Here is a 19,376-nt window from a genome sequence, read left to right as displayed (position 1 = left end):
TTGTTGGAACAAGCGACACAAAAGGCGACAGGATATGTTCTTTGTTAATTTGAGAAGTTTAGGACAGATTTCGTCATCACCAGGACCTGAACTTCGGGAGAGCCTTTCTATCACACTCAAAATGCCATAGGGGTTAAAAGTGATAGGTTCACAGTAGACGTTAATTGGTTTACATATTTGATCACTGGGTACAGGTAATTGTTCTAAGGTAAATACGGATGCAAAGTAGTTATTAAAGACGGTAGCTGATTCAAGGTTCGTTAGCACTTCGTTGTGTTCGTTGCACAATTTAGGAAGCGAATCATCTTTTCTCGGACATATACTTTTCCAAAATTTTTGGGGATTGTTTATTAATAAGTTAAGTAGGTCTTGCTTGTAATATTTATCCTTTGCCTTCTTGATGTTACTTTTAAACTCTTTACAGCAATCATTATACTTAGTGAAGTCAGACGCAAGGTTTGTAATTTTTGCTTTGACATAAAGACGTTTCTTTTTGTTATTTATTTTCCTAAGGATATTTGTAAACCATGGTTGATCAGCACTCGTCCTTAAAACCATCTGAGGTACAAAATCAGACTTTATACGCCTAAATTCATTTTTGAGCATTTCCCAGTTGCGCTCGACTGTTCTTTCGCTAAAATGCAGCTCGTATTCCGAAGCAAACAGCTCAAAGGACTCGTTTAGAGCGTTTTCATTAACTCTACTGTAGACGTTTATGGTTTTAGGGGTTATTTTTTTACCTATTACTGGCAGAGACATTTCTACTAGGACTGTGTTATGGTCGCTGATTTTCTCAAGAATACGAACCGATTTTACATTTTCTGCACTCGAGGTAAAAACAAGATCCAAAACAGAATTATTTATTGTGGGTTCCAATACAGTTTGAGTTAAACCGTAGCTATTCATCAAGTCAACAAAACTGGACACTTCTGAATGGGCCACCCAAGAGTTTATTTCTTCCTCTTTCCAGTTGACCCCGGGGTAATTAAAATCGCCGCCAAAAATAACAGTACTACTGGGAAATAAAGAAAAAATTTGCTCCATGCAAGCGTGCAGCTTCGTAACAAAAGTACTATCTCGGCCTGGAGGGCGATAGCAGGCGCCAACAATGATGGGCAACGAAGGGTGACTCAAGCGTACCCACAAAATTTCTAGTTCACTATCTAAAGATATAAGGGAAGCATCCATCATTTTGCTGATAGCGATAAGAATGCCGCCACCACGGGAATGTGTGCGGTCTTTTCGAAATAGATGAAATGATTGATTAAGAAATAATTCGCCATCGTTTATCTCCGGATATAGCCACGTTTCTGTCCCGATAACAATTTTTGCGTCCGTGTCATTCACAGTTGACAAAAAAATATCTTGTTTAGGTAAAAAACTACGAAAATTCGCCACGAGCACTCCGAGATCAACACACTCATGTCTAGATGTTTTATCGGGTTGTCAAGTAGTCGCCAAATTTGTGGTTTGGAAGTTGTTAAGCAAAATAATCTCGTCACTGTCGGAACAGTATGAATATTGCTTGCCATCAGCATAAAGTTTGTCGTACACGAGTTTCACTTTAATGTTTTTTTCTCTGAACTGCTTACTAAAGTGCCACAATTTGCTCCGGTGGAAGCAAACCCTTGCAGTAAAGTCCTCCGAGATAGACACCTTCAATGAAGTTAAATGCTTCAGTTTACTAGCGTTATTCAGCACGTTTTGTCTATTCCTGTAGTCTAAGAAGCGCACTACAATCGGTCGAGCAGATACCCCGCGCTTTTGGCCGACGCGATGTGCACGTTCTATCTCCCCAGTCTCTATACCCAGATGGTTATTAACGAATTCTTTTATGAGGCAAGCCGTTTCTTCCCACGTCTCCTTTTGTTTCTCTGGGATGCCCCTAAATAACAAGTTGTTCCGCCTCATTCTGTTGTTGAGGTCGTCGATACCAGCGTCAAGGGCGTCTATTTTATCATGCGAGTGACAGACTTCTCTTTGAACTTCGTGCACGGAAGATTCGACCACGGCAAGCCTTTCCTTAATTCCGTTTATTTCCTGCATTTGCTTCTCGAGAGTAGCTACCTTCTGCTTTAGTTCGTCGATCCCTGAACTGATGCCGCTCAGTCTTTCGCGTGTTTCGTTTTGATACTTGTCATTGGTCGACGCCAGGTTTTCAATTTCAATTTTCAATTCCCCTTTGCAACGCGACGGACATGTATTGATGGCCATTTCACTGGGGTGACTCAGCCTGGTCCATCAGGAAAGGACGATGAAGAAGCAGCTAGCTTGAAAAGATATCAACAGCAAGGAGTTAAAAAAAAAAGAAGAAAATGGAAAGGAAAAGAAATTAAGAAGAATTTAAATTAAATAACGTAAAATGAAACAAAACACTGATTATTAGGACAGTTCTGGGCCGAGGAAGTCAAGTTCAGCGGAGGACAGGGAAATCGTTGCCGCAGAAACATTGTTCTTGGCAGGCTGGATGTTGAAAGTATCGGCCAGGGGCCCTAATCTGGACACTTGGCGAGAAACTCGGCGAGAAATCTGGCGGGCGTGATTGGCCAACGCCGCACTTGACCTTGGCGCCGGCCAATCAGAGCCGTGGGATTTCTCGCCGACTTTTTCGCCAAGTGTCCAGATTAGGGCCCCAGTATAGTATACCAGCCGATTTGACCAATCAGAGAGCGTCAAACGCTCACCAACATGCTGTTCGTCACGTTTCCTCACGTGTTCTAGAATCGCTGAACCAACCGTCTGCAGGGTAGGTCCAGTGACTTGCACTTTCGACGCACTTTCGATCTGGGCTCAAGCTGATACGAAGTAAGGGGACCCCGGTTGTCTTTTCCTTAGGAAAGAATCGAGAGCTCTTGTGGCCGGCACGCAATGAAGTTTTCGGGTTTACCTCTTTCCCCTCTATACGTCACGTAACGGAGGCCAGCGCTAAACAGGAAAAAGTGCCGAGTCAGCGTTCGTCTGGGACTCCTGTCCTCACCGAACGAACACAAGTACCAGCCGTGCGCCGACGCAGCACTCGCGTGACGGCCTTCCCTTATACAAAAGTGGATTACCGGAAGTTTCTAAAGCAGACAATCATGCAACATACTACGCGTTAAAAAAAAAATAATGCAATGGCAGTGAATCAGTGGACAGAAAGACGCCTTGGACACATCTGCACGTGACTTCTGCAATCTTTGGCCACTACACCCCGTTTCAGTTTATACGATAGATCGCAGTGGACGCCGCAAGCCTCTTCTCGGTACCTATGCAATGCCGCCTGACTGTCACGTGCCCATTGTGAAGGGCGCAACGACGCACCAGACGCGCGGTCACGTGCCTGATGCCTTCGCAGTGCTGGATTGGCTTGGATGGCTCGTACCGTCCGCTGCCGGTCCATCTCAGGGGAACCGCAGTATATTAGTTCTCCAGGCGGGCGCTTAGACCGACGTCGCTCTAATCGAATCAAGAGTACCTTCGCAGACTGCGTTTTTTTTTTTTTTTTTTCCCTGTATAAGGTTTTTTTGCGAGCTGTTCCAAGCAGGTAAGGGGGCCTCTCGAGACAGAACCGCGGTGGTCAAGACAGCGCAGAGGCATCCTTCCCGTTTATTAGGTTTAACGTGAGTTCTAAGGGCCTGTTCCCAGGAATGCCCTTTATCAAAATCCCAATGTGCGTTCATTTTTTTTTTTTTTTCTCTTCTCTTTTTTGTCTCTATGGTCCATTGAATGGTCAGGACTCGGAGACAAAAGGGTGGAAAAAAAGAAAAGAAAGTGCCGACGTCGCTAAATTAAGAGAAGGGGCGAGGGGGAGGTTAAGAAATTCAATTGCCGCGATGACATCATCAGGAAGCGACTGGAACGCAGGTGCGAGAAACTAGTCCCCCTAAACGCGCGTAGTTCGGAGCAGGACAAAAAAATAGTTCCGCGCCGTTCAAATAGCTCGACATCGTGAAAGGAATTCAGACATTCCTTGGTTGAACCCACATTCACGTCACGTGACACCATCACATGATGTGACGCCATGACAGCACGAAGATCCGTGCAGCAGCGTTTGCAACAGTGCGTGCAGCACCTCGGCTGTCGCCGCAGTTCATTTGCAGAACACGGCAAAGAAAGTGTCTTTCTTAGTTGTTGTTTTTTTTTTATTTAAATTGTCTGTTCATTTTTTTTTTATTCGTTATTAGGTGGTTTAGATCGAATGGTAGAGGTGCGTAAACAATAAGAAAAAAGATCAAATGACAGCGGTTTCGCTTTTTTTTTTTTTTTTTTTTCGGAGTCAGTGCGTTTATGGTGGCGGCGGCCCGTCTGCTGCAGCTAGTCTAACCCGATAGCGAGCCGCCCAATCACGCCCGCCGGGTGGTTACAGATTCTCGGTGTGCGCGCTAATGACCGTTCTCTTCGTCAATGCCTTCGGGCATCGGGTCCGATCGAAAACAAAAACAGGACAATAAAAGGAAGTGTTCCCGATCAGACTAAAAGGACCATCGAACACCCTCTGGGCCGAACGCGAAACTCTTAGCGGCGTGTTTATCAGTGTCCCATAGCTGCCCCTTGGGCGAATCCGCGGACTGGCGCCCAAAGCCCGCGGTCAAACTGTTCATACGTCCTAACAAAAGACTCGACGTCCGCTAAAGAGACGATAACGGATGTATCTGCGCGGACACACCTCAAAGCATCTTCGAAGGGTCGGCATCGTACGCACCTTTAAACGTGTCTATAAACTTTTTTTTACGGCTAATGTGACAGCAGTGTTACACAGTTTGTGAGCGCACACACACAAACAAAAGATCCCTGGGAGCATTGTGTACACCCAATCAAATGCGAGCCCAAAAGCTATAAATTCTTAAAACAAAAAGACATCGACATCAACGTAGTGGTCTTGGCAGATTGGTGGAAGGGACCTAGGGAAGGATACAAAAAATACAGATAACAATAAGCAATAAAATAAATTTAAAAGAGGGGGGGTCTGTTATAACAAAATTCATACAAATAAAAAAAAAGAAAAAAAAAAAGAAAAAGGGATGAGGAAATGTTAGGCTAGGTGGCGCAAGCTGCCGCTCGTTACAAAGGGTATAGCCATTACCATCCATCCATCCATCCTTGTTTCAAATGTTTGTCTTTCTTAGACTTAGGCTAGGTGGCGCAAGCTACCGTCCGCTACAAAGGGTATAGCCATTACCATCCATCCATCCATCCATCCATCCATCCTTTTTTCAAATGTTTGTCTTTCTTAGACTTAGGCTAGGTGGCGCAAGCTACCGCCCTCTACAAAGGGTATAGCCAGTAACATTCATCCATCCCATACTCGAACAGCCGCGATCACACCGGTTCATACAAAAAGACGGTCTGCAGACACTAGAGAGTTTTAGGGAACCGTTTTCGCACATCCGATACGGTATGACGGGTTCTCCGCTACGAACTGCGCATGCGCTACCGCAGATGACTCGCGCATGCGCAGTTCGTACCGGAGGGCCCATCGTACCATATCGGATCTTCAGAAACGGTTCTCTAAACCTCCCTATACTGTCTGAGGCGTGTCTGCTCCTCGTGCGATGGGGCCCAGTCACATTTCGTCGCACAAGACCTGTCGCCAGACATGTTCGAAGCACACACATATTTGTGTGAAGCAATCAGGCTTCGAAGATGCCTGAAGCGTGTTCGCAGGTAATACTGCCGTCATGTCTGCATGTGAACGTACAGTCTTCTGTATGATGTACTCGTACGTGAAGCGTCTATTCTTCCGCAAGACATCTGGAAGAGTCAATCGCTGCAGTCTACGGGGAGAGCTTGACGAATGACGAGGCAGAAAATAATCTTAGACGCACAGTGACATTCGGCGCTGTGACACCGAGCGTCACGTTTCGCACATTCTCTCTCACACTGCAGTCTTTTTGTGTGTTTTTATTAACTTGAAACGTTTTTTTTGTTTTGTTTTTTCCTAGGCGTTTGGCATTTGGTGAAGCCCAACAGTGAAGCCTGGATAAAAGCGTGGCCGCGAAGCTCGACACTGATTGGTTGATGGCTGGTAGAGGAGGAGTAAGGTGCTCCACGCTGATTGGTTAACGGGGAGGTCACGTCAACAGGGGTGTAGCGAGGAGGAGCAGTAGGCGAGGCGGGAGAGGAGGAGTGGGTTAGAGAGTCGTGCAAGATCACCAAGTTTATCATTTCAAGCGTACGCATGTCGCGCATTAAACTGTCTGATGAAGAGCACCGTGCACGTAAGCGTCCGGCTAAACAGGCTAGACGTGCTGCTAAACGATGACATAAACGTTTGTGATGCGAGAACGCTCCACGTATGTAACAGAATTGCCTAGAAATTTGCCGTACAATTTTTTTTTGTCCAAGAGAGAGAAAGAGAAAGTGATAGGGCGGGAGGGAGGGCATGTATAAATGATGTTTGTGAACAGATTGATTGGCAGCCAGGTCTAAACATATTTCCATCTTCATAATTCACCGGGCTCCATCCGTAGTTTGCAGCTGATGGGTTCTCCACAGGGCCTCGGGGGAAAGTAGATTTTCTACGTTTCTTATAGCGTGGTTAACGAAGTTTAACAGAATATTATCAATATACGCACAATCGTAGAAAAAATGAACTCGCAAACTTCTCAGACTTTTCAGAGTCTGAGCTCGGAAGAAACAGTCGGAAGAAGTTAAAGGTGCCTTGAGGGAGGTTTCTAAGATATCCTAAATATGGCGATAACTCACTCTAAGAGCTCTTGGCATCCTAGAAATCCATACATTATAGTGATACGCGGCTGATTTCCTCATTAAAAAAAAGCAATCTAAGATCGAGCACAGCCGGGTCGTCTCCACCGATGGGAGGAGCATTGTTCCGGCAGCCAGGACGGCATGGGACCAATGAATGCGCGACATTTCGTTGAGATTCCAAACGCTGTTATTAAAAAAAAAAATGTGTACGCTCTTGTAGATAATAACAGCAAATAAGAGTAGGGAACAGAATACTGTAATAATCGTCTCAAAAACAGTGCACTATTTTTTTTTTTTTTTCCGCGGGAGGTGACAGTGTTGTCTTGCGGGTATCCGGTCGTCAGCTCTCGAGCGTGCGCTCGCTGGGTTGAATCGTAGCCCGAGCTGTATGGGCAACCAGCCGCGGGCATTCGAAATATCACTCTGCAGTTCTACCGGTCGAAGGCGCGAGGATCGTTTGATCGCTTGCTATTGGCTGACAGTGGTCCTGGTTTCGGAAGATGCTCCTCCCACCGCTGGAGATGACATCGTTGTCTTGCGATCTTTGATTGCTTTTTGAATAGAAAAATCGGCAACATATCGTCATGATCTATGGATTTCTAAGATGCTTAGAGCCATCAGAGCGAGTCATCGCATTCAGGCAATCTCAGAAACCTCCCCAGGGCATCTTTAGGTCTTTGTTGGCGGAACTTCGGCTTGACGAAGGATCATTTTTTAAGCACCAACAAACTGGTGTCATTGTAGGGTGATTTCAGATAAGATCAACCAAAGGATGGCTAGTCGACATTTTCAAATCAACTGATGTTTTTATATGTTATTGTCTAGTGTCTGGTATGAACGAATCCAAACTTAGTTTTGACTAGAAAAAATACTTGGGGACAGGAAAAATCTTAAGGCATGAGGTGGTGGACAGTTGCATTAACGCGCACTGATGGAGGGGGCCCGTTTGAGAGTGAATAACTAAAGCGATAACATTAGGAGAACTCTAATACGTTTTAGGCGCAAACTATGGGTATAGCTTGCTTGTAATATAAAGTAATCATATTTATTTAAAATTTATTTATTTTTCTAAAAATTGACAAACATGCCTGCTCGAACGACAAATGGCAAAATTTGGAGGTGTGTATCTCATGAAATAATTTAATCATTATGATATAATTTGCAGATATTATTCTACTAATATATAGCTAATATTTAAAAAATAACTAAGGTATCTGTGTGATACAATAGTTAGGACATATTTAGTCAAACATGGAAAAAAAATCAAACAAAGAAAAATTCCGATGCGAATAAAAAAAAACAACAACACCCTCGATTTTTTTTTAAATTTAGGTAACCTGTTATACTCTATTTCGGCATTCATTTCCATTAAAAACATGTTGCAACATTTTATTGAGAAAGAAGATACAACTCCCCAAAGTAGGGTCCTTTTTCAGAGCCTACACTTAGCAGTGTTTTATACAAGAACTGACTCTGAGTTCCAGTTTCATGAAACCAACACACATCTTTTATATATTTTTATTCAGATGAGGCCAATGATAACTAAAGAAATCGTTCACACACTTAAATTAAGGAGACACTACTGTGTACAAAGAGGTATCATATTACGGACTAGTGATCCGAGAAAAGATCATGCAGCCATCGGCCACTAGGAACTTTGTTTACTTTATTCTCCTGCGACACTATATGCTATTCCCTCTTCCGCTCTACCTTCATCTCTCTCTCTCTCTCTCATATATATCCCTGATATATATCCAGAACAAAAACATGTTCAAGCATTCCCTTTCTGCGTGGTAGTGTTCTGTGGCTAGCAAAAATCATTTCCTCGCTAAGCTCACGATTATGGCCAAATAGTTGCCGGAAACCGCAGACGACACTCGTCGCTAGTTCTGGCAAAACGGCCGATACAATCTTTTTTTCGCATTTCCCCGCTCGCTGTCAAGGACAAGGGGGTTCGCTTCAACCAGCAAAACATGGCCGCCGACGCCTGTTTACTGAGCAGTCATGCCTGTCGCCATCTCACTCGCTGGCGTCACGGGCGATAATATCAGGCACAAAGGGGCACACCAACCGGCAGCATTATCCCCAAATACTCGAGCCTCGCGTAAATACATAGAGTGTAAACGCTGTCGCCATGTTATCGTAGTAAGACCGCCCCCCCCCCCCCCTCCCCCAACGGGGGACTGCAGTACGCGACGGCGTACTAACACAACGGCGACGATATCGACATCGCGGGCTCCGAATTTTCCCATAGTTCTACTCCACGGGCATTTCTCGAAACGCTTGATATTGTGTACGCCCGCCTGGAAGGATTTCAGGCGCGTAGTTAAGATTAGGCGGTTATCCGCGGCAAAAGAAAGCAATTTCACAAAAGCTTAAAAGCGGCGGCGACGCGTGTGCGGTGAACGCTTGTAGTTTTGGTGTAGACAGGGTGTGTGTGTTATCGTTGTTGACACCAGCCGGCGATAAGGCACTGCAGGCGGTAGCTCAGTACAGCAAGGGCTAATCCGAGTGACGATCAACGTAACCCCACCGCCAACCCCTCGCGAACCGGTCGCCGACATGGCTCAGGCTGTGTCATGAACCACGTGGTAGAAGCTCGGGTGCTTTCATATCAGCGCGTGGAGGGACGACAGTGCGATTCCGGAAAGGAAGGCCGCTGACCACAATTTTTTGTCTGGAGACTTTCCCTCTTTCTTCCTTTGACGTGGATCAAGCTTTGCCGACAGCCTCAGTTGTGACCTCTCTTTTCAAATGTACGTTTGCAGTGAGTGAGCTCCTCAGCCTCGGACTTGTCACTTGTGCACCCAGTAGTTCTTTCACTTGGCAATTATATGCCATCAGTTGGGGTTTAATTTCTATTATTTATGTATACATTATGAAGACGTCCTGGAGCTCCGAACGAGTGTTTTGTGCAGATTACTTTTGCAAACACAAAAAGACTATACCAAAGCAGCGGAATTTTCGAAGTGTTGGCGAGTTGGACCTAAACTCGTTGAAGCAAATTCTTCCGCCTGACTGTTCCACCAAAGTGAGTGCGACGGACTACCTGTGCTACCATTGCTTCATGCACATCACTAAGGAGATCTCGATGCGAAGCTTAGAGCAGTGCCCTGACATATTTGTGCCAGCTGAAGAAGCAATTGAAGATCTCAATCGCAGCATACTACCTACAGATGTGTCGCCGCTGAGACAACCAAGCGTCGTAAGAAGTCGGGACAGGCCTGCCTATGTCAAGAGAAAGCAGACAGAACTGGAGCAGGTTGCTGTCAAGAATATACGCTCAAGGCTACGTATTGCGTACGACAGGGACGCACCATCGGGGTCGTCCGAACCAACATGCTCCACATGCACTGAGTGGGTGGACAACTTTCGGCAGGCCTTTGAAACCGCCACCTCTCTCCGGGAACGTTGTCAACTACTTACACTCCTGCCGTCAACACTGACGAAGAATGAGGTTCAAAAGATGATTCCACAGGCCTCAATGTACCTCATCAGTAAATCCCGAAAACTCAAGGAAAAGCATGGCGTGTGGTATGAGCCGGATCCTTACACGAGGTGCAAGGTGAGCCCTGAGAACCTGTCTGCTGCCCTAGAGTACTTCACGAAAGACGAGCTACAATGTTCGCGCCAAAGTCCCAACCAGAAGGACGTCATCTCTGTCATGCTCAACGGAGAGAAAACGTTCGTGCCAAAGCGCTTCATGACACGCTCAATACGAGAGGCCTTCCGTATATACAAAGACAAGCATCCCGATTCCGGCGTTGGGCTAACGAAATTTTATTCGTTGCGCCCTAGATGGGTCCAATGTATTCCACACCAGGAAGTGTGCGTTTGTGTGCGCTGCGCCAATTATTATCTTTGTATTGCCGCTCTAGAGAACGTTACAGGCTCAACATTCAACACTGGTGAAATGAACTCGGCATTTCTGTGCGACCCAGCAACAGAACTGTGCCTTCAAGGACACTGTGATCACTGCCCAAAAGGCCAGTTTCTTACACTCCAGGAACTTGATATCCCGGAGGATGAAGAGATTGTGCTTGCAACATGGGAGTCCGGCGACCTTGTGAAAAAAACTTTGGAACCTGAGACTTTCCTAAAAGTCATCCAAGTGACGGTTGGAAGTTGGGTACTTCACAACCATATCCGGCAAACGCAAGGTAAAGCGATCTACGATGAAAAACAGTGCATGCAAAGCGGGAGCATTGTCTTTCATTTTGACTTTGCTGAAAACTGGACTATCGTGCTTCCTGACGAAGTGCAAGCATATCACTGGAAAAAAAAAAACAAGTTTCGATATTTACATGTGTAGTGACGACAAGAAAATCTACAAACAGCTTTGCCATCATCAGTGAGGACCTGTGTCACGACGCCGCTCACGCTTGCTTGGCTCTAGAAAAAGTGAAGGAGTGGGTTGAAGACAACGTTGCGGTATACTCGTACGTGACGTACGTAAGTGACGGCGCCGCCAGTCATTTCAAGAATCGCTACCAGCTTCACCAATTTGCAAAGGACGATTGCCCACAAGCAGAGTGGTTATTTTCTGCATCTGGACATGGGAAAAATGCATGTGACGGAGTTGGCGGACTCGTGAAGCACCAGGCCACGCTGAACAACCTGAGAGAACGTTCAGTAAGCGCAATTCAGACGGCCAGGACAATGGTGAGCGTTCTATCAAAAAAACTGAAAGGCGTGCATCTTGTATATCTGGACGAAAATGAGGTTGTTCGGTATCGTGAACAAAAAAAAAAAGAAGTGTGGCTGACGGTGCGCGCCTTCCCTGGCATTCAGTCTTGGCACGCGTGGCGGCTCAGCAAGTCATCAACAGAAGGGACCTGTGACGTATATGTAGCACGGACAGTCGGATCTGCTTGGAAGCAACTTTATGAAATGGGTACAGCGAGGAAAACCCTAGCTCAAAGTGCCGAATTTGATTTCCCAAGGACTGCTCATTTTGAATGCAGGGACATCTTATTTATCACATTTTTCTTCACGGGGTATTTAACCTACTGTTTTTGTTGGTGGTTACTAATAATTTTTATCTCATCACTATAAAAAAATCCCAAAATGTTATCCTCGAGCAGGATAAAATATATCGGCTTGCCACGATTCATTCATACACCGAGAGCATCGAAGCTGCTCCAGTTAGGCACTATGGCATCCGTCACCTGAAATTGTTTGTAATCGTAAATACACAGCCAACCTAAATATCTTACTATTATATCTTTGTTTTTGTGTGTGGAAGTAAAGTTATTTATTTTACTCTAGATGTAAAATATACCGGAAGGTACAACTTCACACTGCATCATCTTTTCTCAAATCATTAGTCTCTAATATGATACCACTTTGTACGCTTATGTAAAATGCTGTATATAGTTTCTCCTCCCTTTTACTGTGTGACCGATCGCTCTTTTTATCAATGACCTCATCTGAATAAATATATATAAAAGATTTGTGCAAGTTTCATGAAACTGGAACTCAGAGTCACTTCTTGTATAGGACACTGCTAAGTGTAGGCTTTGAAAAAGGACCCTACTTTGGGGAGTTGTTTCTACTTTCACAGTGCAATGATGCAACATGTTTTTAATAGAAATGAATGCCGAAATAGAGTATAACAGGGTACCCAAATTTAAAAAAAATCGAAGGTGGTGTTTTTTTTTATTCGCATTGGAATTGTTCTTTGTTTGATTTTTTTCCCATGTTTGCCTAAATATATTGTAACTATTGTGTCACTCAGATACCTTATTTATTTTTTCAATAATAGCCATATATTAGTAAAATAATGTCTGCAAGTTATGTAATAATGATTAAATTATTTCATGAGATACAGATTTCCAAAGTTTGCCATTTGTCGTTCGAGCAGGCATGTTTGGCAATTTTTAGAAAACTAAATAAATTTTTAATAAATATTTACTTTATATTACAAGCAAGTTGTACCCATAGTTTGTTTGTAAAACGTTTTAAAATTCTCCTAATTTTATTGTTTTAATTATTCACTTTCAAACTTGCCCCCTCCATCAGTGCGCGTTATTGCAACTGTCCACCTCTCCCTGCCTTACGATTTTTCTTGTCTCCAAATTTTTTTTCTGGTCAAAACTAAGTGTGGATTCGTTTATACCAGACACTAGACAATGTCATATAAAAACATCAGTTGATTTAAAAATGTCGACCAGCCACCCTTTGGTCGATCTTATCTGAAATCACCCTGTAGGTCTCGCAGCTTCTATTGTGTGATGCACGTTTAGAAATGCTCGCTTAGTAACCCTGCTCCTTTAGCTAAATGTCGGCTATACAGCCTGGAACCAAAACGCCATTACTTTGGATGCGCGATCGCGCCAGAAAAACACAGCCCCTGGCGGCGAAAGTAGAAAACTGTGACCGAAGGTGGATGTCGCTAAACGACTATTAAATATCAAAACTTCAAAGTTTGTCCCCCGGGTTTAGAGCTGTCTCTTCTCTCGCAAGGCCCAATTACAAGTCAATTTAAAATGATGGATATATACTTTCGGTCGAAACCTATCTCGGCCATAAAGAAAAGTAATGTATACAACACTTCTTGTCTAAGGAGGTTAACCCCTCATTTAATGGGAGTTTGTCCCTGCCCTATCATCAGGGCAACAGATGTAGCCTTAAAAAAAGGTATTAATAACATGGGACGACGTTTTGATCGTTATCGCTTGATCTTTTGAGGATAGGAAGTTTGCGGCGGTATTTGCCGTCACTACTATAATATATTAGCTATGCGGTCTGACAGCTTAAGAATAGCTGGGCGTGGCGAGCCCAAGCAGCTCGTTATAGTGTCGCAGCCAATCAGATCACGCCGTTTGCCGAAAAAAAACGCCCAAGAACCAATCATGAAGCAAGGAGCATTAACACAATTGGCCAAGCCCCGAATTCCTCATGTAGTACGTGTGACCATAGTATCAACACATGTATATGCCCACAACAGTTTTCATCTAGAGACAAGACGTTAAGACATTCAGAGAATACCGTGCACCATTCTGATCACAAGAGATTTGGTTTCGTAGTGCGTGGGAAGCAGTAAATATTGCTTGGTGGTGCACCAATGTTTGTAGCATACTTTGCTCAAATGCGGCTTAGAATAAATTTCTACCGTTTATAAAGTATGGAATAAGCATTGGTATTTTCTCCGCACGCGACGGTAGTCACAGAAAAAAAAAAAAAGAAAAACGAGGAGCGTTTATTCATCCACAAGCGGCAAGCGGTCACGTGATCTGGAGCCGAATATATGCCGCCTATATATTCATATCATCGCCACGCTCTGCGGTTGGCAAAGCACAGGACACGCGTTGAGTTCCAGAGCAGTGTTATAGGGTTCGGCTATTGTTGTCGTTGCTGCGATTGGACACGGGCAACTGTTCGAGCTATTGATTAGCCCGAACCCAAATCGGGTGCTCCCGCGACGCCCGGGTAGAATCTGTGAGCAGGATTATTATACGGTCACTCGGAGGACTACGCTAACTAACACTGCGACCTCCAAGCTACGTCATAAGGTTTTGTAAAAGAGGATTAAAAAAAAAAAACGCTCGCTTTTATCCCTGGCCAGCGAAGTAGCGTGCAAGTAACTTGGGCTCCAATAGTGCCAGTAAACTGGTGTACAGTGAAAAAAACAAAAACACTTTTTAAATGAATGTCGTTGCACCGCCCGCTTAAAGGACGCGAGGCATGACTTATTTTTGTTCACGCCTCTCCCCTAATCATTCGTTCTTCGAATTGTTTTTTTTAATGGCTAATGCCGCAATCTGGCTGCGAAACAATAACGACATGTCTGAGAATCGCCCATCGATTCTTAAGCTATCGGTGACCCTATAAGTGACGCTCTTTTTGCACCAGGCCAGCCCAAGGAGCTGGAAAAGACGAGGCAGGCCGAGCAGGAGCTGCTCAGGAACACCAACCCGGAGGACATCCCCGTGGAGGAGGGCTATCGGGGACCCCACCTCAGGATCCCGCTCACCACCAACCAGGTCGACTCGCTCATCCAGGGCTTCAAGGACAGGAGGGTACGAAGAACCGCCGTTCTTTCTCGCTAAGCACGCGGACCTGTCCCGGAGGGACCGAAAGATGAAGTGTGACGGTCGTTCTCCCAGCGTCCGAGGCTCGAGAGCGTTCCCATGCTTCATGCTTCGGCTCTACCACAGTTTGTACCGGGTCACCTATTTGCAAGCCAGTAGAAAGTGTCCGGGATGAATTGTTCCGTAATCAATTTACTGAACCCCGGGTCGTGCTGGGGCAGAAGCGGAGACGTGGCGATCGCTTGCCTCTCCCAGCGGCCGAGAGCGGTGCTTTTTGCATCATGCGGCATTGTCACCACGAGACCATCTGTAAGCTGGCAGCAGCTCTACAATCACGACCGACGACAGTGGGTCGTGGCTACAACAGCACTGATGGGATCATTCTTTGAAAATTGGATTCACGCAGGAAAAATATTTAAAAAAAAAGATACGAGGGGTCTTGTTTCAATTTGCGGTTGAACACTACCTCCACATGTGTACTGAAATGCTCAATCAGCCCGTTTTTGTTACCACCTTCTTTCAGTTTAGACCTGGAATGCAAGGTTACGCGACCTTCCGCATGCGGAATAGGCTTCGCTCTAGTCTTCTGTAACGGCACCGCTCTCGGTCGTGCGATAATATCCGCCCTTCCCTCCTGGTACACAATATCTGTGCAACGCCCATCACAGCTCGTCTTTGTCGCGATGCGATCGAATCTGACATATACCGCTGGGATCCAAGACACTTAAACAGTTAGCATGCGAAACTTCATGTTAAGTTTTTTTTAGCAGATCGCCTTTTCAAGCTAAGCCATTTTCTGTCCTCGTCATTGACTGAACCATCTGCGCAGGCTGCATGATCTGCCTTTTTGTCCCCTCCACTGAAAGTCGCGGCGATGAAGTGCAATGGATGGGTATATGCAGGATAAATAAAAGGATGGGTGTTGAATTGGTGGATGGGTAGATGACAAATGAGTGAATGGACAATGGATGGATGTTGAATTGGTGGATGGATGGATGTTGAATGGATGGGTGGGTCTTGAATTGGCGGATGGGTAGATGATAAATGAGTGGATGAACGAGTAGGTGGATGCGTAATGGATCGGCGGATGAATGGTTGAATGGGTGAACGGTGAACCTACTGTTGTTTATAGATGTATATTGGGATGCGTGAAGTGATCAGTTGATTCACGAATGGGGAGTGGATGCACGCAGAGATGCACGGAGAAATGAACGGGTACATGAGGTTAATTCATAGATGTATGGATGGACAAGTAAAATGACGAGTAAGTGAATGGATGATGGTAACCTCCAACGTATTGCGCGCGAGGTTTTATACTCTCACAGTTGAATGCATGGTCGAACGGGTAGATAGATACAATGATAAAGCGCTGGACGCAGTCATGAATGGATACATGCACAGATGCACGAGCGCGTGGATGAATGAATGGATACTTGAACGGTTCAGTGAATGGATGGATATATCGATCAACAGGTGGTTCGTGTAAGATCGTGCGTCATACAGTGTCAGCGGACTGTATTTGCACGAAGTATTAGTAGTCTGCCCGCGGCTTTACGATGTTAACAGCAGGCAGGTCCTTGTAACCCCGAAGATTGACATTCATTGCGTCCTCTTCGCTTCGATCTGGCTGTGGCCCCACAGGTCAAGGTGGTACATAGAGCGAGACCGTTCTTGTTGACATGACGCGTGTTGCCACGCAGACGCTCCACGCCAAGTACGTGCTGCTGGTGCTTCATGAGGCGCGCAAGTACCTCCAGACCAAGCCCAACTTGAGCGCGGCGTCCACGGCCTTCGCCAAACAGATCACTGTGGTCGGGGACCTCCACGGGAAACTGGATGACCTGCTTACCGTCTTCTACAAGGTAGGCCTCGTCCAAGTCTCGAACATCGCAAGTATATAGCTAACCGATTGCGGTTGGGGTCATCTATAAGTTAATCTTCCTATCACAATTAAGAGAAAAAAAAAAACATTTTACTTAAGGGGGCACTGAAGTCTATTTTGAGATCGTCCTTTCGTGATGGCAATTCAGTCTAGCCGCTCTAAGCATCCCGAAAACCCCGAAACCACAACCGTGCGTAGCTTATTTCCTCGTGAAAACCGTGTTCAAAGATCGCGACACGCCCTTTTTGGGAAGAATTTTGTTTTGAGTGAAGTGGTCGACGAAGGGCACTTGTCAGCGAGTCGGAAGCGATGGTTTCGCCCGCGGAGAAAAAGAGGAGTCTTATCCGAATGTGTACCCATCAGGCTCTCTTCGAAACGAGTTATAATAAAATCATACGGAATCTGCGCGTATTGTAGGGATTTCAATGTAGTCCGTGAGAAAAGAGTCCACGTGTTTTTTCTCTTGCCCTGAAAGCAATAGGCGGTTTTGTAATGTAGGACTTGGTATGTGTGGGAACGAACACGTTTTAAAGATAAAAAATAAAAAAACGACCTTTTTCAAAGATGACTTCAGTGCCCCTTTAACACTGAGAGAGGTATATAAAGATAGAATAAAAATGGTGAGTGTTGGTTTAGGCATCGAGACGTTAGTCAGCTCCTGTGGGTGACTGTGTCTTTGCGTTAGTTAGAGATATTTAGCCGGTGTTGCACCACTGCTAGCCCGACGCCTTTAAAAAGGAAGCTGAACAAATCCTTTAATTCAGAAGAACCGTAAAAGTTTTAATGTAGGCACCTAAAAAATTACGTGTCTTAAGTTTTCTTTCGATCTTAATAGTGAGAGCGTCGTAATCGCTAATTAAATTTCGACTTAGACCCGCCCATTGCGACACGCCGAGCGCAGAAGAGTGCGAGGGCGGAAAGAAAAACTAGCAAAAATGACGTCATCGGCAGGGTCACGTGATCTTTGTAGCCACTATGCTGGCTCGAGAATTCCGACGATGACGTGCTGACGCTTTGGACTGATAACGGGCAACGGAGAGGCTCGCCGCCTGTCCTTCGAGCGGCAATCACTGGTCGTTGTTTTGCCCAAAATGAAGCCGGTTTCCAGAAACCCATAGAGGTCCGCTTCTAACTAAGATTTTGTGATATACGACCGCATGCCGGTACAATCCTCGTCCTGATAGAAACGGGAATGGGTGGCGATTGAACGCAGGATATAGGCACCCGTCGCCGTTCTCGGTGCGATTCCTTCTCTGCCTTGCCCCCTTAGTATATTTCTTCGTTACCCACACTACCCTCTTTCACTACCTATATAAAAATGAGTATACTTCGCATGATTCTCCGCTGGTCGTCAGGGCAGCCGCTGTCCGGACGCCCCGATGACACTGGACAATCGATCGTATATATTAGGCAGAATAGCGACACTGGCACTACGAAAAAATAAACGCTACGTCGTCAAAAAAAATAAAAAAAAGAAAACATCAAACGGTAGGTTGATCGGAAGGGAGCGAGCGCGGTTTCCCGCGTGACAATCAATTTTGATCCGTGTCTCCAATGACGCTCAACTTCCCGCGGGAAGACGAGTCCTCCGCTCTCCCTCGACTTTCGTTTCGTTCCCAGCATTTTTTTCCCTTTCCAAACTTTTCATGTCTCCCTGCTCTTGTCTTTGCGTCATTTTTTTTTTTTGGGGGGGGGGGGGGGTGTGTGGCGAAGAAGGGGAAGAGATGGGTTTCCCGATTTCCCTTCCTCCGTTTCCATCTTTCCCTTTATCGATGCTCCCTTTTCCCTAGTTCAATATTGTAGCTCAGTTTTTCCCCTATTTATCCGACCTCCCAGTTCATATTCCTCCCCGCCAATCACATCTTCTTCTGTTTCTCTCGCCCCCCACAAACTCATTCTCAGCACTCTCCCATGCTCTCCTTTCCTTACAACTTCATATCCCGCGTTCCTACTTCTTGCTAATTTCTTACCCCCTTCCCCCTAATATTTTTCTTTTTACGTTTTCTGGTCTTTAGGGGAAGAGAGAGGGGTGGGGGGTTCGCGCTACTTTCTTTCGCCAGTTCATTTCCCTCTTTTTCTTCCCTATCTATCCAACCTCCCGTTCATATCCTTTCCTGCACCCCCTTTTCCTTTTTTCTCTCGACCATCTTTTTCTCGTTCCTTCTTCGTTTCCCCATCCCTCTTCCCCCTTTTCCACTTCTACCTTTCTTACTCCATTTCCCACCTCCTCCCTCCCTATATATACCCTATTGTTCTCCCCCACCCCCCCCCCCCCCCCAAAAAAAAAAGAAAAAGAAGAGAAAAAGGAAGCTTGTTAACAAAGCCGTCACATAGGAATTGCTCTTGTATCGCGAAACTTTCGCATCGCGTCCTTCTGACATGTTCGAAGAAGGAGGTTTATTTTCGCCCGTTCGGAGTGAACGGATGAATGGATATTGGCCGTCCCCACCTAATTAGACGGCTGTTAGCTCGCGCCACCTGGGACCTTCGATTAGAACTGCCGCACATCACGATGGAGCGCAGACGACGCTACGAAACATCGAAGCCAATCTAAGACCGTGTGAGTGTCACGTGAACCTCGATCACGTGACATTTCGTCAAAATACTAGCCACTGGAGAAACTAGGCAATCTGCCGTCAACTCTTATTTCAAACTTGTCTTGTTGATGTTCCGCCCATTCAAAAACACCCTTACCTCGGCTAGGAAACATTCACACAAAGGGTCACAGTTCGGCAGAACTTCGACCTTAACCTCCGCGAACGCAAGCTTCGCGG

General features: G+C 45.5%; 1 protein-coding gene across 1 annotated transcript in view; it reads left to right on the top strand.

Moving 5' to 3' along the window:
- The window catches only part of LOC8027243 (serine/threonine-protein phosphatase with EF-hands 2), a 111,737-nt gene that overhangs the window by 45,507 nt on the left and 46,854 nt on the right, over positions 1 to 19,376 (top strand). The window contains exons 4-5 of the mRNA XM_042289655.1: positions 14,542 to 14,708; positions 16,421 to 16,582. Of these exons, the coding sequence (XP_042145589.1) occupies positions 14,542 to 14,708; positions 16,421 to 16,582 (329 nt within the window). The remainder of the gene's footprint in view (positions 1 to 14,541; positions 14,709 to 16,420; positions 16,583 to 19,376) is intronic.

This window comes from Ixodes scapularis, unplaced genomic scaffold (genome assembly GCF_016920785.2).
Source record: "Ixodes scapularis isolate PalLabHiFi unplaced genomic scaffold, ASM1692078v2 PGA_scaffold13__105_contigs__length_92229423, whole genome shotgun sequence".
Lineage (NCBI taxonomy): Eukaryota > Metazoa > Arthropoda > Arachnida > Ixodida > Ixodidae > Ixodes > Ixodes scapularis.
Note: the sequence above shows the minus strand (reverse complement) of the source record. Positions and strands in the feature narration are given on the sequence as shown.